This window comes from Saccopteryx leptura, chromosome 2 (genome assembly GCF_036850995.1).
Source record: "Saccopteryx leptura isolate mSacLep1 chromosome 2, mSacLep1_pri_phased_curated, whole genome shotgun sequence".
Classification (NCBI taxonomy): domain Eukaryota; kingdom Metazoa; phylum Chordata; class Mammalia; order Chiroptera; family Emballonuridae; genus Saccopteryx; species Saccopteryx leptura.
Window position 1 is genome coordinate 1,108,880 of NC_089504.1, and position 22,189 is coordinate 1,131,068.

The window sequence follows — 22,189 nt, forward strand, 5'->3', positions numbered from 1 at the left end:
GGACCATGAAAGTGAGGCGGCGCGCATGCGCGGGTCGGTGCGCGCGGCTACGGGGCGCCGCGAGGACTGGAGGCATCTAAACATGTGCGTGTGAGGGGAGGTGGGCGTGGCTACGGCGCGCCGCGAGGACCGTGGGAGTGCGACGGTCTGCGTGCACGGAGCTGATGGCTCCGGGAGTTCAGCGGTTTCAGCTCCTGCCCGCACTCCGGCGGTATCTCCGCTCGGATCCCTTTTCTCACCTTCGCCCCTGGACTCCTGGACCCTGGGACCCCCAGTCCACACCGAAACCCCTACTTCCCGCAGTCTTTTCAACGTGATCCCCACATCTGTGCCTCCCCGAAGTTCACTTTTCTGAGACTCCTCTCTGTCCCCGGAGTTCCCAAGCACTTCTGGAAAAAATGTTTATTTATGTAACAATGCGCCGGCCGGGGGTCCCGGCGTGGGCGGCGGTGGGCAGGGTCCCCATCTGGGTCATTTCTTCTTCTTCTTGATCCCCTTGAACTTCCCCTCGATCAAGCGCTGGGCCTGCCTCTTGATCTCCGCCCGCGAGGGCACGTAGCTGTGGTCCATGTCGGCAAACTGGAAGCTTTCTGGGGAGGGACAGGTGGGGAGCCCGGGCTTAGTTCCTGGACTTGCCCGCGGCCTCCATTCACCGCAGGGCCAGGTAGGGACTACACTACCTTGTCCCTGATACGCTGGCATTTGAGGTTCTCACTGACCCGAGGAGCGACTGCGCTCCAGGGCTGCACTCAGGGGTACCTAATTGTTATCCTTTTTCTTTTCTTTTTTTTTTAGAGAGAGATGAGAAGCATCAACTGTAGTTGCAGCACTTCTGTTGTCCGTTGATTGCTTCTCAAAGCAATTGAGAACTTGGTGGTGGTGATGGGGTTGTGTGTGTGTGTAGGGGGGAGCTTCAGCCAAGCCAGCGACCCCTTGCTCAAGCCAGCGACCTTAGGCTCAAGCTGGCGACCCTGGGTTTTGAAGCTGGGACCTCAGAGTCCCAGATCTACTCTCTATCCACTGTGCCACCAGTGGACAGGCCAGGGCTACCTGGTTCTTGGAGACTGCAGGAGGGCTCACCCTGGGGGTGACTTTCCTGCAAACTGACCAATGCACTCTCCTATCAAAATCTCACACCAGGCCAACATTCCCCTGCCCAACTCACCCCAGGGCCAGGAACCAGATAACTGTCCTCTGCCCACCGGAATTATGCAGAGGAGCTGATCTGAAGCTGTCGGCCCTGCCTTTCCCCAGAAACCCCACAAGGGCTCTGGCCTGGGGCTCCCTCTCGCTCCTTTTCATCTCCTAACGGGCACTGGTGCTTCCTTGTGTCAGGACATGCATGCACTTAATTCTCCTCTCAAATGGCCTTTGCATTTTGTCACTAAGTTACTGGCACATCCTCTCCATCTCTGTCCCTCTTGGCTGTCATCGTCGGTTGGAGCAAGCAGCATGCCCAACCTCTGCTTCTTTCTGCACAGTTCAGCCCAGCCATCTGCACCGCACCCCCTCCCCGCCCCGGGTTAGGCAGCCTGGCCCCCTAGCCCTGACGGAGCCTGTACCTATCATATCCTCCTCCAGGTCCTCAAAGCTGATCCTGGTGTTCTGCTTCTCCTTCAGAGTTGAGGACTCCAGGGTATCCTTCACCTTCTCAATGACCTGCAGGGCGTGGGGACCATCAGCTCTGAAGGGACAGCGGCAGGAGGAGGCACCCCCCCCCCGACCCCAAGGCTACACCACCTCTTCAGTCATGGACAAGGCCTGCACTCTGTCAGCCAGGTACAGCAGCTTCTGTTCACAGTAGGCCAGCTTGCTGTGCACGTCTAGGCTGCCCAGGGTGCTGGAGGGCGCCGCCTCTTTCTGCAGAGAAGACAGAGTAGTCTGCCTCCTCAGGCTCCTGCCGGGCTCGCTTTGCTGGCGGCTCTTCCGGACTGCGGCCTGGGTCTGGCTGGGGGTGGGCCGGGTGATGCCGATCAGACGGAGGTACAGGTTGTCGATGCCCATCTGGATGGTCAGCAGCAGTTTCTGGCTCTTGGTCACGTGCGTGTGGGCCAGCTGCAGCCTCTCTCCCTCCTCCTTCAGCTTGTCCTTTATCTTCTCCTGGGCGGACTCAAGGCTGTTGAGGACGATGGAGAGGGAGGTGGCCCAGACCTGAGGGGGCGGTGTCGGGGGCTGCACTAGATTCAGGGGCTCAAGAGTTGTGACGTGGGGGTAGGTGGGGTCCCCAGCTCATTGGCAGAGCACGGGCGGGCTGGTTGGCAGTGCATGTGCTGCAGGGCTCCGAGCCTGACCCCTCAGCATGGCTTGTTGGGCAGTCCCAGAGGGAGGAAGGCAGGGCGCCCCCCCCCCGCCAGGGTACCTGCCGGAGCTGGGCATCTGGTGGAATTTCAGCAACACCTCTTCCATCTCCAGTTGCCTCATCAAGGCGTCCAGCTGAGCCCGCCTCTCGTCACAGTTGTCCATCTGCAGCTTCAGGTTGTCCTCTGTGCTCCTCTGAGCCAGGAACTGGCCTGCGATGTCCTAGCCGTGCCAGTGGGGAGAAGCAGGTGTGGGCCAGCTGGGCAGGGCCCACAGAACTGGTTCCTTCTGGGTCCCTCCCAGTGGTCAGGAATGATGTCCACGGCAGCCAAGCACTGAGGACTTGAGGGGGGGGGACAGCCTTCCATCGGGTGAAGCACCTTGTATGTGTGTCTCTGCACATAACCCCCACAACAAACAGGGCTGAGACAGGAGACCACCACTAAGAGACTCATGTCTTTGAGGCGCTTGTCCAGGGATGGACAAGCTTATGTCAGGGCCGTGGATGGGAGCTCAGGGCTTACTAATAAACCCAGATTAGATTAAAATAAAGAGGGGGGGCAGGTGGAAAGGCAGCTGCTTCGTTATAATGCTATCAATCTGGAAATGGGGTAGGGTTGGAGGTGGAGGCCACACCCTAGGCCAGGGGTCCCCAAACTATGGCCCGCGGGCTGCATGCGGCCCCCTGAGGCCATTTATCCGGCCCCCACCACACTTCCGGAAGAGGCACCTCTTTTATTGGTGGTCAGTGAGAGGAGCATAGTTCCCATTGAAATACTGGTCAGTTTGTTGATTTAAATTTACTTGTTCTTTATTTTAAATATTGTATTTGTTTCCATTTTGTTTTTTTTACTTTAAAATAAGATATGTGCAGTGTGCATAGGGATTTGTTCATAGTTTTTTATAGTCTGGCCCTCCAACGGTCTGAGGGACAATGAACTGGCCCCCTGTGTAAAACGTTTGGGGACCCTTGCCCTAGGCCATGGGGTCCTCGGATTTGTTGGCTCTGCGCGTCTCCTGGAACATGCTGGGATGTGCCAGCTGCGTCCCCGGAGGGCCCTCTACTCTGAGGCTGTGGGGGCCATAGCATTGTGTATTCATTCATTCCAAAGGTGCCCACAGAGCCTGGTGCAGTTCAGCGAGGACCCCCACCTACCCTTCCCCCCAACGCCCTGGGGAGCACCGGGGGAGCAGTACCCAGAGGTGGGAACATCGCACAGCAGTCTTGACTTTCTCCACCAAAGCGGTCACATTCGCCTGGTATTCGAGGTCGATATTGGGGGTCTCGCTTTTCCTCACTGAGCAGAGCAGAGGGAAGGGTAGCCAAGATGCAGGGATGAAGTAGGAGCTCTTTGCTCGGCTTTAGGATGCTTCTGCACCTGCCCGTCCTCATCCTCATCGGGGAAGGCCGCCCCAGGGCTGGGTCCCTGTCACTGGCGCTCACACCTTAACCTGTTCCTTCTAACAACAAGGCCTGCAGGGGGGCCCCAGGGAAGCCCCATCCAGAGGAGGACTGGAAGCAGCCTGGCTCAGTGGGGCTCACTGGAGCTTCTCATAAGCAGCTCAGGGGCCCGGGGGACACCTGAGTTGTCTCTTCTGAGGAGTCAGTGGGGTTTACAGCTGAGAAGCTGGTGGCTCAGCCCCACGTGGTCACAAGCCCAAAGCTGGTAGCCTTGAAGCTGCTGGCACTCAGACCCTAGACAGGGCTAACGCGGGAAGAGGCAGGGCCGCCTCTTTCTGCCTTCCTCAGGCCACTGGAGGTCTCACAGTGACCTGACCGGGTGGCTCAAGCCAGTCCTGGCCTCTTGACACCCTGGTTGGGGGCAGGCAGGGGGCCTGAGCACTCACTTACCTTTCAGGGATTCCACACTCATCAGATTGGAGGGGAAGTCCAAGTATCTCCGGCCCTGATTGGGGGGGGGGGGGGCAGAGGGGGTGGTGGTGAGCAGCGCCCCCTGCTGGAGAGCTGCCCCCACTGTCTCTGTGCTGCCCGTGGTCATGGGCGGGGTCATGGGCGCTCACCCGAAGGTACTTCTCACTGGTCTCCTTGGTGTGAATCTTGTCAATCAGCTTCTTCTGCTGGTTCAGCTTGTTCTCCCGGGTCCTGCGTTCCTCGATGAAGGTCGCCTCCCTTTGTCTCATGTTCAGCTGGAGACACAGGGTGGCGGTGGGGGGCACGTCTCAATAAGCCCTCCCGCGTGCTAAATCTGGTGGTCCCTTTCAGTCCGCGGCCTGGCCTTCCTTCCCTCCCAGATGTCCTGGGTTTCCGCCCTATCCGCCTGGCCTCTGGGGTGGTTGGCGGTGCCTTCCCTCTCCGTCTGGGGCTCCTCTGCGCCCCGCGTCACCCAGCTGCAGCCGCTGCCTCCTGGCCAGCCCACTCAGAACTCACTAAAGTGGATTCCACGTGTCTAAAAATAAATTCATCATCTCCCCCCCCCAAACCTGGTCTCCTCCTGTTCTGCTGCGTGGCTGACACCGTGGTCCAGCCACACCTGCTGCCACGTCCCAGACGCTGCTGTGTCCCTCACCGTTCACACATTGTCACTCGGTGCCACCTCGTCAGGTGACCCTTACAGGCTTCTCAGCTCCCTCAGGGTTTGGCCACCCACTCCACCATTGGTCTGGCCCCGGTGACCAGCCTCTGGACCCTGGTCCCCTCCAGCCTTTGCAGCCAGAGGGCACTTGTTTTCAGACACGAATCTGATGCCCTCTGCCTTGTTTTCTCCCAGGGCCCTGGGTGCCGCCACTGCGCTCAGGCTCCAGCTCCTGGTGCCCCCTGTGGGCCCCGTGACGCCCCAGGACCCAGACTGTCCTGACCTCCAGAGCCCTGTCAACACTACTACCCTGAGCAAGTCAATGTCCAACAGCACCCATGTCTCTGCTGCACTGGTCAGAGGCTGTGTGGCTTGATGGCCTTAAGGGGGACTTGGCACAAACTGGGTGAGTCGGTGGCCCTGCCTGGCCCAGGCCAGTTCTCTCCCTCCTCCGTCCACCCCATGGCTTCCTGCCTACTAGGGCTCTCTCTGTTCAGGGCCACAGTGTGAGCAGAGCAGGCTGGTAGGAGAGGGGAGGCACTGGATTCCAGTGATGGCAGGCAGTGTGGGCAAGGGCGTGTCCTGATGGGCCTTGGGCCAGACAGGTCCATTGGAGAGCCCCGCAGGGCCCCCCCAACCCTGGAACCCGAGCTCACCTTGACCTCATCTGTAATCATCATGGCGTCTTGGGACATGACTGTCATATCTGACAGTTCGGAGCAGTAGTTGGCCACGAGGTTCTGTAGCTTGTCCAGCTCTGTGGGGTATCCTGCAAGCTCCTGAATTGAAAGGGCAGGGCAGGTGGGCACACAGCCTGCATGGCGAGGAGCTGTGGGCCAACTGCATGCTGCCTCTGTTCCATGGCAACTTCACTGGCCCCTCCCGGTTCTCTTGTGGCCCCCATAGCGTGGACGGCACCTGGGCCATACCACTCGTCCCAGAACGAGCACCCTGAGGACAGTGGCCTATGGCCCAGGCCCCTGCCAACACAGAGCAGGTGAAAGGAAGTGTTTGGGAGGAGCACACAGAATCTCCCTGATGGACTCGCCCGCTGTCTTGGGCCAGAGAGCCCAGCAACACTTCCGACGAGGCTGTGATGGGAGGTCCTCCCATATGACGGGTGACTCCAGCCCAGGGAGACCCATGGCTCAGGGATGGCTGCATTCTGGAGTGAAGCCCACTCAGAACAGAGGGGCTTGAAACAAGTTTGGGGGCAGAGACTTGGAGTTCAAGGTCACGACTGCCCTGACCACCTAGTGTGGAACCTTGAGAGAGCCACTTAATCTCTCTGTCCCTATCTGTACAAAGGTGATCATGGCTTTTTCAGAAAGGTACTGTCAACTGACAAGGTGCATTGAGTTGCTTAGCACAGGGCCAGGGTCAGAAATGTTCAGGGTATCTTGGCCTGACCAGGCAGTGGCGCAGTGGATAGAGCATTCCAGGCTTGAAATCCTGAGGTTGTTGGCCTGGGCATGGGCTCATCTGGCTTGAGTGCAGGCTCACCAGCTGGCTGGAGCCCAAGGTCACTGGCTTGAGCAAGGTGTCGCTGGTTCAGCTGAAGCCACCCAGTCAAGGCACGTATGAGAAGCAATCAATGACCAACTAAAGTGTCACAACTACAAGTTGATGCTTCTCACCTCTCTGTCTCTTGCAAAAAAGAAAAAAATCTATATACATCTATATATATATATATATAGATAGATATAGATACACACACACCTAGGTTCTTAGTATTTTGTCATTAATAACTACAAGATTCTAATCTTCGCTGTTTTTTTTTTTGTTTTTTTTTTTTGTTTTTAATGCAGGTGACCACTGGTGTTATTGAAAAAAAAAAGCATATGTTCTGGAAAGATAAGAAGATGCTACTGAGGGGTACACAAGATGCCCAGGTCGAAGGAGGAGCTAGACCCTGGAGTGCAGCCAGAGTGGCCCCGGAAGGAAAGGGAGCAGGGCCTCCACCGGAGTCTCCAGGAAATCAGGGACTGAGGCAAGGGGGACGGGTTGGAGGACAAAGCTGTGCTACCTGGCTCTGGGGGACCTGGTCAGGATCTGGGGGGTGGTGCTCCAGATCCATTTCACCACCCCCTCCTCCCAAACCACATCTCCACCTGTCACCCTCTGGGGCTCCCCCTCTCCCATCCTCAGGATGAGGAAGATGGGGGGGAGTTCCCTCACTCTCCCTGCCCCTTCTGCCAAGGTGCTCCTCTGGCATCCTGGAACCCACCCTCCTGTCCTCCCCATCGACCCTGTACCATCTACCTGGCCTGTGGCAGATGCATGTGGTTTGCTGTGGGGGGGGGCAAGAGGGGCCTCTGTGAAGGGATCTTGCCTCACAGCAGGCTCGCGACCCCTGGAGACTTCTTCCTGGCCTCTTGCATGGGGAGCAGGGCTAGGGCCCCTGGCTAAGAAGAGGTGAGCAGCAAACCCAGGTCACCGGCCTGCTCTGAGACGACTTGCCCTGTACATTGGGGACTTTCTAAGGGCTCAGGGATTATCTCCCAGGCGATGAAAAATGACGGGAAAAATAAAAACCACACTCACTATTAAGTACATGCCAGAAAATACAAACAATTCTGACCTATCCCATGAGATGCCTTCTTGAAGTAGCAATGACAAGTCTTTGAAAGAATGCTTTTTAGGTGCGGGTGCCCAAAGCAGGTTCAGTCCTACCCCCTCCCCGCCCCCCCCCCCCCTCGCGGGGTGATCGTCCAGGACAGCTGCAGGCCTGCGGGTCGGCCCTGCCCGGGAGGTTCCTCCCTGTCCCCACTAAGATCCCAACCCTGCTGGGCACAGGGTGGGGCCTGAGACCCCGGCCCCTCCCACCCGCCTGGGGCTGGGATTCAGGTGAGCGGGGCTCACTTTCTTCAGATAATCCAGCAGGTCCACGTACAGCAGGTGGATGTTCTGGCTCGTGGTGATCTTGCTCGTCATCTTTTCGATACTGTTCTCTAGCTGGCGGATGACCTGGGGGGCCGCCCGAGGGCACATTGAGAGAGCCAGGACCCCTGAAGGCACGCACAGAGGCCAGCCCCGGAGGGTCTCCTTGGTCAGCCCCGCCGCCCCCGCGGAGCCCCGCCTCCTCTGCCGGAGCCCCTCCCCTCCCCGCGCGAGGCCCCGCCTTCCCCGAAGCCCCTCCCCGCGCGAGGCCCCGCCCTTCCCCGAAGCCCCGCCCCGCTCCCGGCGCCCCCGCGGAGCCCCGCCTCCTCTGCCGGAGCCCCTCCCCTCCCCGCGCGAGGCCCCGCCCTTCCCCGAAGCCCCTCCCCGCGCGAGGCCCCGCCCTTCCCCGAAGCCCCGCCCCGCGCCCGCCGCCACCTGCAGCAGGCGCAGCTCCTCCTTGGTGGCCGCCGGCTGGTTACGCAGGCCTTCCAGCTCCAGCTGCATGCTCTCCAGCTGCTCCACGCGCCGCCGCACCAGGTGGAGCAACACGTTGTGCGCGTTCACGCGGTCGAAGACGTACTTGCGCAGCTTCTCCAGCGCCACCTGGGTCAGGGAAGGCACAGCCCGCGCGTGGGTGGAGGGCGCAGGCCAGGCGGGGAGCGCCTCTGTGCTGGGAAACCCGCTCAGTCCCCACTCGCTCCGCAGCGTCGTTTAGTGGGGGATGGAGGGGAATCCCTCCCTGCCGCCTCACCTCCATGGTGCAGCGGCAATGCGCCAGCCTCGTGGACACGTCCTTCCCGCAGGCCTTGGCGATGGACCGCTGGTCGTACTGTGGGGCGGCGGCGGCTGAGCTAGGAGGGTCACCTCTGCGTGCCCCTGCCGTCAGCCACTCCGGTATTCTCTTAGTAAGGCCTCTTCTGCCCGTTCCAGCCCAGCAGCAAGACCCCAGAAGGCAGAGCGCTGCAGGACCCCATTCAGGCCATCCCAGCTCAGATGTGATGGGGGTTCGGAGAGGAGGGCCCGGGTCTCCCCTACGGGGCCAGAGAGTCAGAGGGGCACCGGCTGCAGGGGGTAGCCCAGGAAAGGCAACTTCGGCAGGGAACCTGCCCGCTGGGCTCCCTGCAGTGACTGGAGCCCCTCCCCAGATGACCAAGCTCCAGAAGTCAGAGCTGGGGGAAGGAGCAGAGCTGCTGGCTGTCTACCTGTGTGTCTGTTTCAGCCGGTGTCCGCCCCACCCCACAACCCAGGCAGCAGGGAGGGGCCAGGGTTGTTCACCTTCTTGGCCTTTGCCCAATCATGGGCCCCGCGGCGGATGTTGCTGCGCAAGAGAGCCATCTTCTCCTTGTTTTTGACCGTCTTCTCCTTCATGGCCTGGATCTGCAGTGCCCGGCATTGCTCTGTGGGCGGGCGGAGGATAGGGGCCGGGGTGTGGACCAGGGGCCTGGCTGGGACTCCCTGTGTGGGGAGGCTTGCCGCAGGGGCCTGGCCTCCTCCGTTGCACTCCTCCTAACTCCGGGGTCACAGGCCTCACTGCTCAGCGGTGGTCATCTGGACGGCTGTCCTAAGCAGTAGGGATGTCCTGTGTTCCCATCCAGAGCTGCTGGCCACGGAAGCAGCTGGGTCTCTTTCTGTCCCTTCTGGCTTTGGAGTCCACAATACTCACAAATCTCCACGAAGCCCCCCAACCTCTCTCCCCCACACCTGCCTCCTGCATGGCAGACCCTTGGATGCCTTCTCCTAGCTCTGTTTGGGGATTGGGTGGTATGGTGACCGCTAGCCCCTATTACCCTGGACTGTCTCTTTGTTAAAATGGAAACTCCTGCCCCCCAGAGGCCCTGAACTCTGTAGGGTGTGTTGAGGGGTAGTCACCACAGCAGTAGCTCACCCTGGAGCCGAGTGATGGTCTTCAGCTCCTGGATCTCCTCATCCACATCTGATTCGTTCCACGTCTTCATGGTGGTCCACAGGGTCCCTGCCTTTCACCCTCCCTGCACTGAGCCTGCTCAGCAGAAATCCAGTTCCAATTGTCCCCGGAATCTCAGCCCATTGTGATGGGGGCCTAGGTTCTCAAAGCCCAGGGACCCTGGAATTCCTGGCTCACCCTACCACCACTCTCTGCCCTCAGCCAGCCCGAGGATGTGCCTTGGGCACTTGAGTCTTGTGGCTGTTCTCTGCTCGGGAGCGTGGCCAGGGCCAGGCACCTTCCTCCCGCAGGGATGTGACTTGTAGTGGTTTGACAGTTCATCCACACACCCCCTCCACTGTCTCCTAAACTCCTGACCATTCACTGCCTTACAGAATCTCTTACCCGACTTCAAACTCCATGCCCAAGGGACCTGCTCAGGAGACCCCAAACCTTGGCCCTCACGACATTATCTCTCCTTGACCTCTGCTTTCCTTCTTGATTTGAGAGAAACATGATTTGTTTCATTTAGTTGTGCATTCATTGGTTGCTTCTTAGATATGCCCTGACTGGGAATCGAACTCATAACCTTGGAGTATGGGGATGACAGTCTAACCAACTGAGCTACCTGGCCGGGGCTGACCTCTGCTTCCCTTAGAGCTGTGTGCCCCAAGCACTGGATAGCTTAGGATTCTGGGGTGGGGTGGGGGTGCACACGGGATGAGTTAGTTTTCCTAAGTACTGTGGCATGACTTCACTGGGGCTGCTGTAACAAAGCACCATGGTTCGCAGTTAAAACAACAGATTTATTGTCTCACGTCCCAGCAGCTGGACATCTGAGATCCAGGTGTGGGCAGGGCTGGTTCCTCCCAAGGCCTCTCTTCTGGTTTGCTGTCTTCTCCCTGTGTCCTCATATGTTCTTTTCTCTGTACGTATCTGTGCCCACACCTCCTCTTCTTACAAGGTCACCGGTCCAGCTGGACCAGGGCCACCCTCATTTTAATTCCATCACCTCTTGAGAGGCCGTATCTACAAATGCAGTTGTATTGCGAGGTCCTGGGGTTAGGGCTGCCATATGCAAATTTTGGGGGCTATGGTTCAGCCATAACAATGGCCTTCACCTGTTGTTAAGAGCACCTACCTTCCTCTGTGTCCTCTTACACAGATCCTTTTACTTTTCTGGTCACTGTTTTAAAAAAGTGAGTCCCGGCCCTGGCCGGTTGGCTTAGCGGTGGAGAGTCGGCCTGGCATGCGGGGGACCCGGGTTCGATTTCCGGCCAGAGCACACAGGAGAAGCGCCCATTTGCTTCTCCACCCCCACCCCCTCCTTCCTCTCTGTCTCTCTTCCCCTCCCGCAGCCAAGGCTCCATTGGAGCAAAGATGGCCCGGGCGCTGGGGATGGCTCCTTGGCCTCTGCCCCAGGTGCTAGAGTGGCTCTGGTCTCGGCAGAGCGACACCCCGGAGGGGCAGAGCATCGCCCCCTGGTGGGCAGAGCGTCGCCCCTGGTGGGCGTGCCGGGTGGATCCCAGTTGGGCGCATGCGGGAGTCTGTCTGTCTCTCCCCATTTCCAGCTTCAGAAAAATACAAAAAAAAAAAAAAAAAAAAAAAGAGTCCAGTCAGGTCTAAAACTTCCAGTTCACCCTCTGAACTGAGTCCTACTTCAGAGAGATGGAAGAACTTGTCATATGTATGGTCTGCCCCCCACAACCCCCCATGCCCAGGGCCTGAGGCAGTGCCTGTCTGCCATTCCCCAATATTGGTTCTCCTTTCTTGCTCAGATACAGACCCCCTAAATTGTAGTGAGGCACATAACTGCCCACTATCTTCCCAGGTGCCTTTGCACAAGTGTACCACATGACTTTGTTCCGGCCAATGCAGTGAAAGCAGAATGGTGAGTGAACTGCCTTCCTTCTCCTGCTTCTCCTCCCTGTTGACTGGGAATAAGATGTGATGGCTGGAGCTGGCACAGCTGTCTGGGGCCATGAGGTGGATTTGGAATAGAGGCCATTACAACAGGAATGGACCAAAATGAGCCTGGGCCCCTGATGGTCAGTCCTAGGCCATCCACTTGCACTTTTATGTGAAGACTCTAGGTTGTTTATGCCAGTTATCTTGGGCGTCTTGTCATTGACTTCATACCAACAGAGTCCTGGTGTATTGTCAGGAGCCGATCAACGACTGCTGGCTGACAAGGTCACAGCAGAAGACCCACAACTGCTGGCTGACAAGGTCACAGCAGAAGAAGATCAAAAACTGATTGACAAAGTCACAGCAGAGAAGACCAACGGCTGCTGGTTGACAAAGTCACTGCAGTGAAGACCAATGGCTGCGGGTTGACAAAGTCACCGCAAAGAAAAGGCACGATACTTCCCCCTTTGACCTTTTGAATTAATCTGGCCTTATATCCCCCCTTTTTCTGGGTGTGTGCTATTATTTGTGGCACAGGGATAATAGTACCGTGCTTTCCCTGTAGATTCGTAATAATTTCTTTGGAAATGAGACAGAGGGTGTGAGTTCCACAGAAAAGCCTGTAAGCCCCTTGAACTGGGCTCATAAATATAAGAGGCTGGCTGTGATATCCCTCGTAAAGGGTTAAGTTTGTAGGAGAATTTCCTCTTATTAATCATGTTAGAAAGAATAGATTGTGACTTATGAATAGGTAGGAAACTAACTATACACAGAGCACCTTTCAGCCTTCACTTAATTCATCATTTTTTCTCCCTAGCCTTTTCATGTGATAGAGTAGAGAAACTTTCCTTTCTTCTTGCATACCTGACCTGCAGGTGGTGGAACACTCTGAGAAGAATATAGTTAGAACTTAACGAGTGTATGAATATAGCAAATAAATAAAATTTGACTAGACAATAGAATTTTAGGTAAGGTGTAGTGGAGTGGCCCATTGTGTGGCCTTGGATGGGAGCGCAGCCGGCAAGAAAAGAATGTTTTGCTAAGAGAATTGTTTTGTGACTGAAGGCAGTTGCTGGGGTTTTCTCAGTAAAACATTCTCATGAGATTTTTGTACTTTCCTAGGTTTTCCCTTCAGATAAGGAGAGGAATGTGGAGGGATCCATAGAAGCAATAGCAATTAATGCCTTCTGATATTATGTTGCTACTAAGCTATCTTGCAGGTGCACTCTATGTATCTTTAAGCAGAAGTTACTCTTGATGTTATGCCAATTTCTCAGTAAAACAAGCTTTTTGTAGTCTTGTGAAAAAATTAGGACACTGCATGAACTCAAGGCCATTTGCCTGAGCAAGCGGTGGTCCTTTGCTAGTCCTTGATGATTTCGTCTGTTTATCTCTCTCTCTCTGCACCCTTGACTCACAACAGTAGAGTTATTAATTAGTACTAATCTTTTAGAAGTTTGTACCAATATTGTTATTGCTATTGTATAACTGTACTTTGACTGACTTACCACCTGACTTATAGCTTATAGATATGAATTAACTGTTATCTGGAAATATGTAACCATCGTGAAACAAAATACCATGTGATTGTAACTTAGTGTGTGTGCATAAAAAGAAAGCTAGATCAGCATTTGGCAGAGATGCTTGGCAGTAAATGCTAATGAGAGAATAAAGAGAAAGAAAAGAATTCGGCTCTCTCACTCGATTTTGCCGACGCCGTCTCTTCCTGTGGGACCCCTGGATTCCCCCCAGGGCTGGACCCCGGCAGTGCATAGTATAGGTGCTCAGATTTTTTTTCTTTTTTTGAGAGAGAAACAGGAAGAGAGAGATGAGAAGCATCAATATGTGGTACTTTAGTTGTTCACTGATTGCTTCTCACATGTGCCTGGATGAAGGTGGCTCCAGATGAGCCATGGACCCCTTGCTCAAGCCGGCAACCTTTGGGCTCAAGCCAGCTACCATGGGATCATGTCGATGATCCCATGTTCACACCGGCAACCCCATGCTCAAGCTGGTGAGCCTGTGCTCAAGCCAGATGAGCCCATGCTCAAGTCGGCAACATTGGGGTTTTGAACACATGACCTCAGCCTCCCAGGTCAATGCTCTATCCACTGTGCCACCACCGGTCAGGCTCAGTAGATATTCTTTTGAATGAATGACTGACTAGGTCAAGAGGCAATGGGGCTGAGTGGGGCCCAAGCAACATGGCTCTGTACTGTGTGCTTTCCATGTGACTGGGAAGTCAACTGCAAAGGATGATGGACTTTCCCAGAGTTTATATAATCTCTGCCTCTTCCTGTTGGGGTGGGTGAGGTGGGTAGTTCTTGCCCACTCATGGACTTTCCTTCTGTGAGGACACAACTCCAGTAAGCTTCCCTCTGCCCCTGGAGGGAAGACAGGTGTGTTTATCTGACAGGTGTGTTTGGGATGACAGGCAGATGGGCATAGCCACTTCCTGTCCCTCCTCTCTCAGGAGCCAGGTGCTATTGGCTGCTGTACACCTTGTGATCTGCTCCTCCATGCCAAGTTGTATAGAAACAGACCCCCCAACGTGGAGAGGACTCGTGCTCTTACAGGGCTGGCAGGAGTGTCTAATCCTGGGGTTCAGTGTTAGGAACTGCCTGGCACAGCCTCCAGCATCAGCCATGTGGCACTAAGGTGACATTGTCTCTCAGCTTCTTCCTGCTTTGATTTGCTTCCCAATCACAGTAGAAGTCAGGCAGGAAAAAGCGCAAGGTGTTTATTAGTCCCATAACCCCAGCAGTGTCTGTCACCGCTGACTGGGGGGGTCGGAGAGTGTCAGTGCACCAGGAAGTGCAGAAGTCCTCTCACCACGCGCCCCAGAGCTGTGTGGGGGACAGGCCACGATCCTTTCTGGCTCCATGTCCCCCATGTTTCTCACTGCCCTACAGGAGGCCATCTGAGGAATGACCCCAGGTTGGGCTGGGAGCAGACTGCACAGGCATGGCAAAACTGGCTATGCATGTGTGCAGGGAACGCGGCTGGGGCACCTTAGGACGCGGGGAGGATCTATGGAGGCGGGAGGGCTGGCCTGGGATGTGCAGGTGTGGAGGGTTGTGTTCTAGAACTTTCTGGGTCCTGGTCTTGTGCCCCCTGACTGGGGCTCTCCTAGGTGCGCTGATCTGTAAGAGGCAAAGCAGAGACAGATCTATACCCTAAAGCTGCTCACGGTCCCTGCACCCATTTCACTGTGGCAAAAACTAAGGCAAAGCCTATATAACAAGGGTGCAGGCAGTGGAGGCCAGGACTGAAGTCAGTCCGCTTGCTGTCTGATGCCCGGCCTCTCAATCCGGCCGTTCTTCTTGGGATGCCCACACTCTGCACTCCCCTCACCCCAGAGCCACCCAACCCCTCCTGGGTCTTCCTCCTGTACACGGGGCCCTGGAAGATTCATCCGCTGCATCCATTAGCACTCCAGGAAGTGCATGCTGAGGGCACAGGCCAGAGGGGAGAGGCCCTGTTCAGCCTACCCCTCTGGCCCCAGGTTTCTCTGCCTGAAACTCTGGGCACCAGAGGCAAAGCTTCCATTTCCACTGCCCCTGGGCCTCTCACCTGTGCCCATGTCTGTGGGGAGCTTCCCCGTCTCCAGGAAAAGCCAGAGGTTGCTGCATTTTTGTGTCTCCACTCGGGTCACCCAGTAGCTGGCCACTGAGCCTGTGACTGGGGAGCAGAGCAGGGACTGGTGGGCTGGGGAGTGTGGGCCTCTGCCCTTCTCAGGGAAAGAGAACCTTGGACACAGCATTCTTCTGCGCAGCTCGGGGCAGTGGGCTGGCGCAGGGCTCCCTCCTCAGGGTACTGGGGCCCCATCCCAGCAGGCCAGGATGCCTGGGACACAGCACCCCTCCCCCAATCCTAGTGGGAACCCACCCCTGCTGAAGAGCCAGCGTCACCTCTGGCAACTCAGGTGCATTTCAGCCCCCCACCCCCACAGGCACAGATCCTGGAGTACCCACCCACGGCCACCAGGACGTTCCATTGAAAGGGATACTTAAACTTCCTCTGAAGAAACATCTGCAGGCCGCAGGCCGCACCGGTGCCTGCCAAGAGACACGGTTCCCATCAGCCAGCCTATCCACAGGCTGGCCAGGGGACCGCCCGGGTGCAGCCTGCGTGCCCATAGCACCTGCCAGGCTCCCAGCACCTGCAGGCAGCCGACGTGGCGCCACCTGCTGTGCAGTCAGGATACGACAGGAGGGTGACGTCTCTACACCCGAGGAGACACACACCTGGACCCAGCCTACCTGTGACAAAGGTGACAAGGCCCTTCACGAAGGCGTTCGACTGGCATGCGGCATACTCCCCCAGTCCCTGGCAGGGGGAAGGGCGTTGAAGGCTCAGTTCCCTTGCCTCTCCCTTCAGCGTCCCTCCTGTCCCTCCTTTCGGCTCTCATCGTGAAGCGCTAGGGGCTTGGACACATCCCCAGCCTTCCCAGGATGTCCTCTGATCCCCATAGTAACAGGCTCCCGATTCTCTGCCCTATTTACCCAGACGCGGACACACCCACCAAGCCCCCCCCGCCACGCTCAGGTCAGCTTCTGGGGTCTGAGCCCGCATCCTAGTCCGGCCTTCTCACCGGGTGCTTGGCAGCTATAGAGTCGTCCACCCGGGACAGCCCCAGGTTCACCATAGCTGGTGGGGCCTGGCGGTCCCCTCCACGCACGCGCGGATGGAGGAGGGCGTGGCGTGGCGGAGAGGGGCGGGGCCTTGTGTAGATCTGCGCAGGCGCGGGAGGAAGACATGGGCAGGGGCGTGGCGTAGCGTGGCGGGCGGGCCTGCGCAAGGTCCCGCGGAGTCTGGCGGAGGGGGTGGAGCCTGCTCGGAACCAGGTGGACGGGGCGGGGCGGAGAAGAGGGGGCGGGCCAGGGGAAGGGGGCGGAGCCTGACGCGCCGGGCAGCCCAGGCTCTGTGATGTTGGGCGGAGGACCGTGGGCGTAGGTTCCCCGAGGGTCCGGCCTTGGTCATCCTACCTCACCTCGGCGCTCGCAGAGGCGTAGTCGTTATTGATGGTATTATTGTTTGTTTGTTTTTTTTAAATATTCTCTGTTGCCTTTTTTTGGTCTTTATTTTTTTTCTATTTTTTAAATCTTTTATTTTTACTGAATCCAGAGAGTGGAAGGGGGGTAAGGGGGAGACAGAAGCATCAATCTGTTTCTGTATGTGCCCCAGCCAAGGACCGAACCAGCCACCTCTGCATTGCAGGACAATGCTCTAGCCAAGCGAGCCATCCAGCCAGGTCTTGATGGTATTATCTGTTGAAATGCGGCTTTGCCACAGGGATTAAATCTCTTGAAAAGGACTGCAGAGTAGCGATGTATCGAAAGTGATAGGGTTGCAGGCGGGGGCCATGACCCCTTCCTCCTTTAAGTAGAGGAAGGGTCATTAAAAAACTGGACATTCCATGGACCTGGCCGGTTGGTTCAGTGGTAGAGCGTGGGCCTGGCGTGCAGGAGTCCCGGGTTCAATTCCTGGCCAGGGCACACAGGAGAAGTGCCCATCTGCTTCTCCACCCCTCCCCCTCTCCTTCCTCTCTGTCTCTCTCTTCCCCTCCCGCAGCCAAAGCTCCATTGGAGCAAGGCGCTGAGGATGGCTCTGTGGCCTCTGCCTCAGGCGCTAGAATGGCTCTGATTACAGCAGAACGATGCCCCAGATGGGCAGAGCATCGCCCCCTGGTGGGCGTGCCGGGTGGATCTCAGTCGGGCGCATGCGCGAGTCTGCCTTCCCGTTTCCAACTTCGGAAAAATACCAAAAAAAAAAAAAACCAAACCAAAAAAAACCCTGGACATTCCAGATCACCTGCCCCCAGGCATCGGGATTGACTCACTTTGTGGAAGGTCCCCTAGCTCATTTACAGTTAATCCTTTCCCCCTCCCTCCCATAACCACTGCCAGCCCCCACCCTAGAATCCCCTCTTTAATCCTACCTGTTAGAGAACCAGTTGCTGACCTCCGTCCGCCTTAGGAGTCAGCCTGGCAGATGACCCCCTAATAAACTTTTTAACCTGAACTCGGGTGTCCTTCAGCCAGCCTTACAGAAAGAATGCTTAGTGAATTAATTCCCCAAATACTCTAAATTCATACTTGGTGGCAGTTCTGTGCTGGAAGCTGGGGGTCCCACGGAGAAGTCAGAGTCCCTGCCCTCATAGAGCAGACAGGTGAACAGAGCCAGAATCTCTTCAGAAGAACAAAATGAGGAAGGAACAGGTCATCGGGCTGGCCCTGGGTACTGGGTAGGTCCCTGGACCTCCCATCAGTTTGGCTCCGAGGCTGGGCTGGTGGGCGGGTGGAGGTGAGCTTTCCCTCCTTACAGGGCTTTCTTGGGCCCCCCCGGGTCCTTCTGTTCTGTTCGGAGCCCACCACCTCATAGCGGTCCCAAGCCCTGGAACTGCAGAGTGAGGAACGCACTTCATGGTCCGGAAATGTCCTCACCCGGCAAGGCTGCAGCCCCGTGGTGCCTTTCTCTCCTGGAGAGAGACAGGGCGCCAGCTTCGTCCCTGGAACTGGACTCCACCTGAGCCCTATGCCCTGCCTGCCTCCCAGCACATGGCCTCCTGTCTGGGCTGTGTGCCCCCAATACTGATTCGCAGAGTGAGCGTGGGGTGAGGTTGGGCCGGCTGCAGGCCTCTCCCAGCATCTCGCCTCTGGGTTCCTTAGGAAGCTGTTGGAGTCCACTACATGGACCAGATGAGTTCCAGAGGCCGCTGCCCTTCTCTGACTTGGGGAGGGGGCTCCTTGCTCTCCTGGACATTTCTTTCTGTGCAGGCCCTGTGGGGCCTGTGTGCCTGGCTTTGGGAGGGGCCCCTCCACCCTGCAGGATGTATGGGTGTGCCTGTGTGTGCGCACAGTGAGTGGCACAAGTATGTGGGTGCACAGGGGTGGTGCGAGGGACCCATCTGTACCTTGCCAGTGTGAGATTACAGGAAGGATATCGGGTTCCCAGATTAGCAAGAAAACAGTCGTCTGTCCCTTGGTTCTTGCTGACCCAATCGTCCTGTGCTGGGAGGTCCAGGGGAGGTCCGGCCCCATCCCTGCCCCCATCCTTTTTCTGGGTCTCTGGACTTGTAGCCAGGGCCTTCCACTCGTTCAGGCCACTCTGCCCTCAACCCAAGAGGAGGCTTTGAGGGAGAGTTTATATACACATGTGGTTTGTCTATACGCTTTAAAAAAATTAAGTTATAATTGATATACAGTGGAATTCTCCCTTTTTGGTGTCTATTTCTGTAAGTTTAGACACACGCAGACAGTCATGTGACCCCCACAGCCCATCGCCCCCCAAATCTCCACACATCCATTGTTGTCAGGCACTCCCCTCCCTCTTCCCCAGCAACCACAGAGCAGCTTTCTGTCCCTATGGGTTTGCCTTTTCTAGAACGTTCTAGAAAAAAGGTCCAGGTCTGTGGCCTTCCACAATGGCTTCTCTCACCCAGTGTAATGGGTGTGGGATTCATCCGAGTTGCTGCATGAACCCATTCCTGGGGACGTGTGGCTGTTTCCACTTCTCAGTGGTTGTGAATGAAGCCCCACTGACACCCACAATTGGGCTTTGTATATATTTTATTAAAAAAATATTTTTTTTTGTATTTTTCTGAAGTGAGAGGAGGGGAAGCAGAGAGACAGACTCCCCCATGTGTCCGACCGGGATCCACCTGGCATGCCCACCAGGGGGCAATGCTCTGCCCATCTGGGCGTTGTTTCATTGTGGCTGGAGCCATTCTAGCGCCTGAGGCGGAGGCCATGGAGCCATCCTCAGCGCCCGGGCCAACTTTGCTCCAATGGAGCCTTGGCTGCGGGAGGGGAAGAGAGAGACAGAAAGAAAGTAGAGGGGGAGGGGTGGAGAAGCAGATGGGCGCTTCTCCTGTGTGCCCTGGCTGGGAATTGAACCTGGGACTTCCACATGCCAGGCCGATGCTCTACCACTTATTTTCTATTGATTTTGAGAGAGAGGGAGGAAGGGGGGGGGGTGGAAGGGAGGGAGAGAGAGAGAGAGAGAAAAGCATCAATTCCTTCTTCCACTTAGTTGTGCACTCATTGGTTGCTTCTCGTATGCGCCCTGACTGGGGATTGAACCTGCGACCTCTGTCCACTGGGATGATGCTCTATCCACTGAACCACCTGGCCAGAGCCAGGTCTGTGTATGCTTTGTTTTTCTGGGGTAAATGCCTAGGTGTGCGATGGTCGAATCGGATGGTAAATGAGAGTTGGGATTTATAAGAACCCGCCATGCAGCTTCCAGAGTGCTGGCCCCGTCTTCTCCACACCCAGCAGCAACGGTGTCTATTCAAAAACATGCTGCTGGCCCTGGCCGGTTGGCTCAGCGGTAGAGCGTCGGCCTGGCGTGCGGGGGACCCGGGTTCGATTCCCGGCCAGGGCACATAGGACAAGCGCCCATTTGCTTCTCCACCCCTCCCCCTTCCTCTCTGTCTCTCTCTTCCCCTCCAGCAGCCAAGGCTCCATTGGAGCAATGATGGCCTGGGCGCTGGGGATGGCTCCTTGGCCTCTGCCCCAAGCGCTAGAGTGGCTCTGGTCGCAACAGAGCAATGCCCCGGAGGGGCAGAGCATCGCCCCCTGGTGGGCAGAGCGTGGCCCCTGGTGGGCGTGCTGGGTGGATCCCGGTCGGGAGCATGCGGGAGTCTGTCTGACTGTCTCTCCCCGTTTCCAGCTTCAGAAAAATACAAAACAAACAAAACAAACAAAAAAACCCCACAAAAAACCACGCTGCCATTTGAACAGGTGTGTAGGTGTGTCTCGGGTGGTCTCCATTTCCCTCTCCCCAGGACGAATGATATTGAGCATTTTTTCATGTGTTTCTTTTCCTTCCGAATGTCTTTATTTGGTGAAATGTCTTTTTAAATCACTTTCCCCGTTTTTTGGGGGGTTTTTTTGTTTTTTTTTATTCATTTATTTTTTTGAGAGAGGAGACAGAGAGAGAGACAGAGAGACAGAGAGAGAAGAGAGGGAGGAGCAGAAAGCATCAACTCCCATATGTGCTTTGACCAGAGAAGCCCGGGGTTTCGAACTGGCGACCTCAGTGTTCCAGGTCAATGCTTTTACCCACTGCGCAACCACAGGTCAGGCACTTTCCCCGTTTTTTTTGTTTGTTTGTTTGTTTGTTTGTTTGTTTGTTTTTTTGTATTTTTCTGAAGCTGGAAACGGGGAGAGACAGTCAGACAGACTCCCGCATGCGCCCGACCGGGATCCACCCGGCACGCCCACCAGGGGCGATGCTCTGCCCACCAGGGGGCGATGCTCTGCCCATCCGGGGCCTCGCTCTGCCGGGACCAGAGCCACTCTAGCACCTGGGGCAGAGGCCAAGGAGCCATCCCCAGCACCTGGGCCATCTTTGCTCCAATGGAGCCTTGGCTGCAGGAGGGGAAGAGAGAGACAGGGAGGAAGGAGGGGGAGGGGGTGGAGAAGCAAATGGGCGCTTCTCCTGTGTGCCCTGGCCGGGAATCGAACCCGGGTCCCCCGCACGCCAGGCCGACGCTCTACCGCTGAGCCAACTGGCCAGGGCACTTTCCCCGTTTTTTAAAAATTGAGTGGCTTGTTTTTATTCTCAAGTCTTGAGAGAGTTCTTTGTAAATTCTGGGTCCAAGTCCTTTATCAGATGTATGTTTTTGTAAATATTTTCTTGGGAATACTTTGACTGCCTTTGATCCGGTGACCCCGGGACCTGGTTGAGATCTGGCTCCTCCTGAAACCCTGCGTAGGCGGCAAGCAGAAGCCTGGGCTCTGCCCCTCCCTCACGCTGGGGAGGAGGGCTTTCTCCCCATGCTGCACCCCCTTCCAGCCTGGGGAGGTAGTTCTGGCCCTCCTTGGGGACCCCCATCCCTCACAGAAGCATCTGGGTGGTGTGCCCCGATGCCACAGGCTGCTCCTGGCACAGTGTCCCTGGGCGCTCTGTCTGTGCAGACCCGAGAGGTCACCGCAGAGGCCTTGGCAACTCAAGCCCCCACCAGCCGGTGGTGCCTCCCTGGCGACACTCTGCCGGAATGCTTATGCAACCTGTGATAAGGTGATTTTGAGACCATAATCCATCCTAAATGATGGCTCAGCCCCACTCTCCAGACATGCTCGCTGGAGGCCCAGCTGGTGGCCGTGTGGGGGGTAGTGAGGGGTTGGAGTGAGGGGCACCCAGGTCTCTGATGTCACCTCTGCCACAGCTGCCCTGGCATAGGCTCTGCCCCCAGATGAGGTCCACAGGCGTGGCCAGGATTCTATAATACTACTGTGTGAGGAGAACAGGGAATGAAGACTGGGGGGCACCCAGGCCCTGAGTGGGGGCCTGCAGGCCAGAGCAAACCTAAGCCTGACTGCTTCCCAACAGCACCCCTAAGGGCCCTGGGCCCCCAGCCCCAGCCAGACCAAAGCTGAACAGAGATGCTGAAGGTCTGAGTCCCTGCAAGCCATACCAGTCTCTGCCTGGGCCCCCAGGACTGCCTGACAGATAGGGGGGAGGGTGGAATCCACAGCTTGAGGGAGTCAGGTGAGAGCCCAGCTTTCTGACACCCTCCAGGAAATGACCCCTGGAGCTGGTGGGGACACTCGGGTGATTGTGCCAAACAATGGACAAAGGAGGGCTGGAGTTTCCAGAGCCCACACGCCTTCCAGTCCCCAACCTGCTGGTCTGGTGAGCCCAGCTGCCGGGCTGG

General features: G+C 56.7%; 2 protein-coding genes across 2 annotated transcripts; both read right to left on the reverse strand.

Moving 5' to 3' along the window:
* Positions 1-43: 43 nt before the first annotated feature.
* On the reverse strand, positions 44-9,966 carry CCDC183 (coiled-coil domain containing 183). The gene is made up of 13 exons (XM_066366666.1): positions 9,598-9,966; positions 8,988-9,109; positions 8,464-8,541; positions 8,148-8,315; positions 7,695-7,799; positions 5,489-5,611; positions 4,321-4,446; positions 4,151-4,205; positions 3,496-3,596; positions 2,360-2,520; positions 1,741-2,116; positions 1,563-1,659; positions 44-590 (listed from the first exon to the last, which is right to left on the reverse strand). Exons 1-13 carry the CDS (start codon positions 9,665-9,667, stop codon positions 472-474), a joined length of 1,701 nt encoding a protein of 566 aa, XP_066222763.1. The 5' UTR covers positions 9,668-9,966; the 3' UTR covers positions 44-471.
* A 4,278-nt stretch (positions 9,967-14,244) lies between these two features.
* TMEM141 (transmembrane protein 141) lies at positions 14,245-16,237 on the reverse strand. Its single transcript, XM_066365548.1, has 5 exons — positions 16,118-16,237; positions 15,786-15,852; positions 15,498-15,581; positions 15,097-15,204; positions 14,245-14,666 (listed from the first exon to the last, which is right to left on the reverse strand). The coding sequence occupies exons 1-5, from the start codon at positions 16,169-16,171 to the stop codon at positions 14,653-14,655; spliced, it is 327 nt and encodes a 108-aa protein (XP_066221645.1). The 5' UTR covers positions 16,172-16,237; the 3' UTR covers positions 14,245-14,652.
* Positions 16,238-22,189: the final 5,952 nt, after the last annotated feature.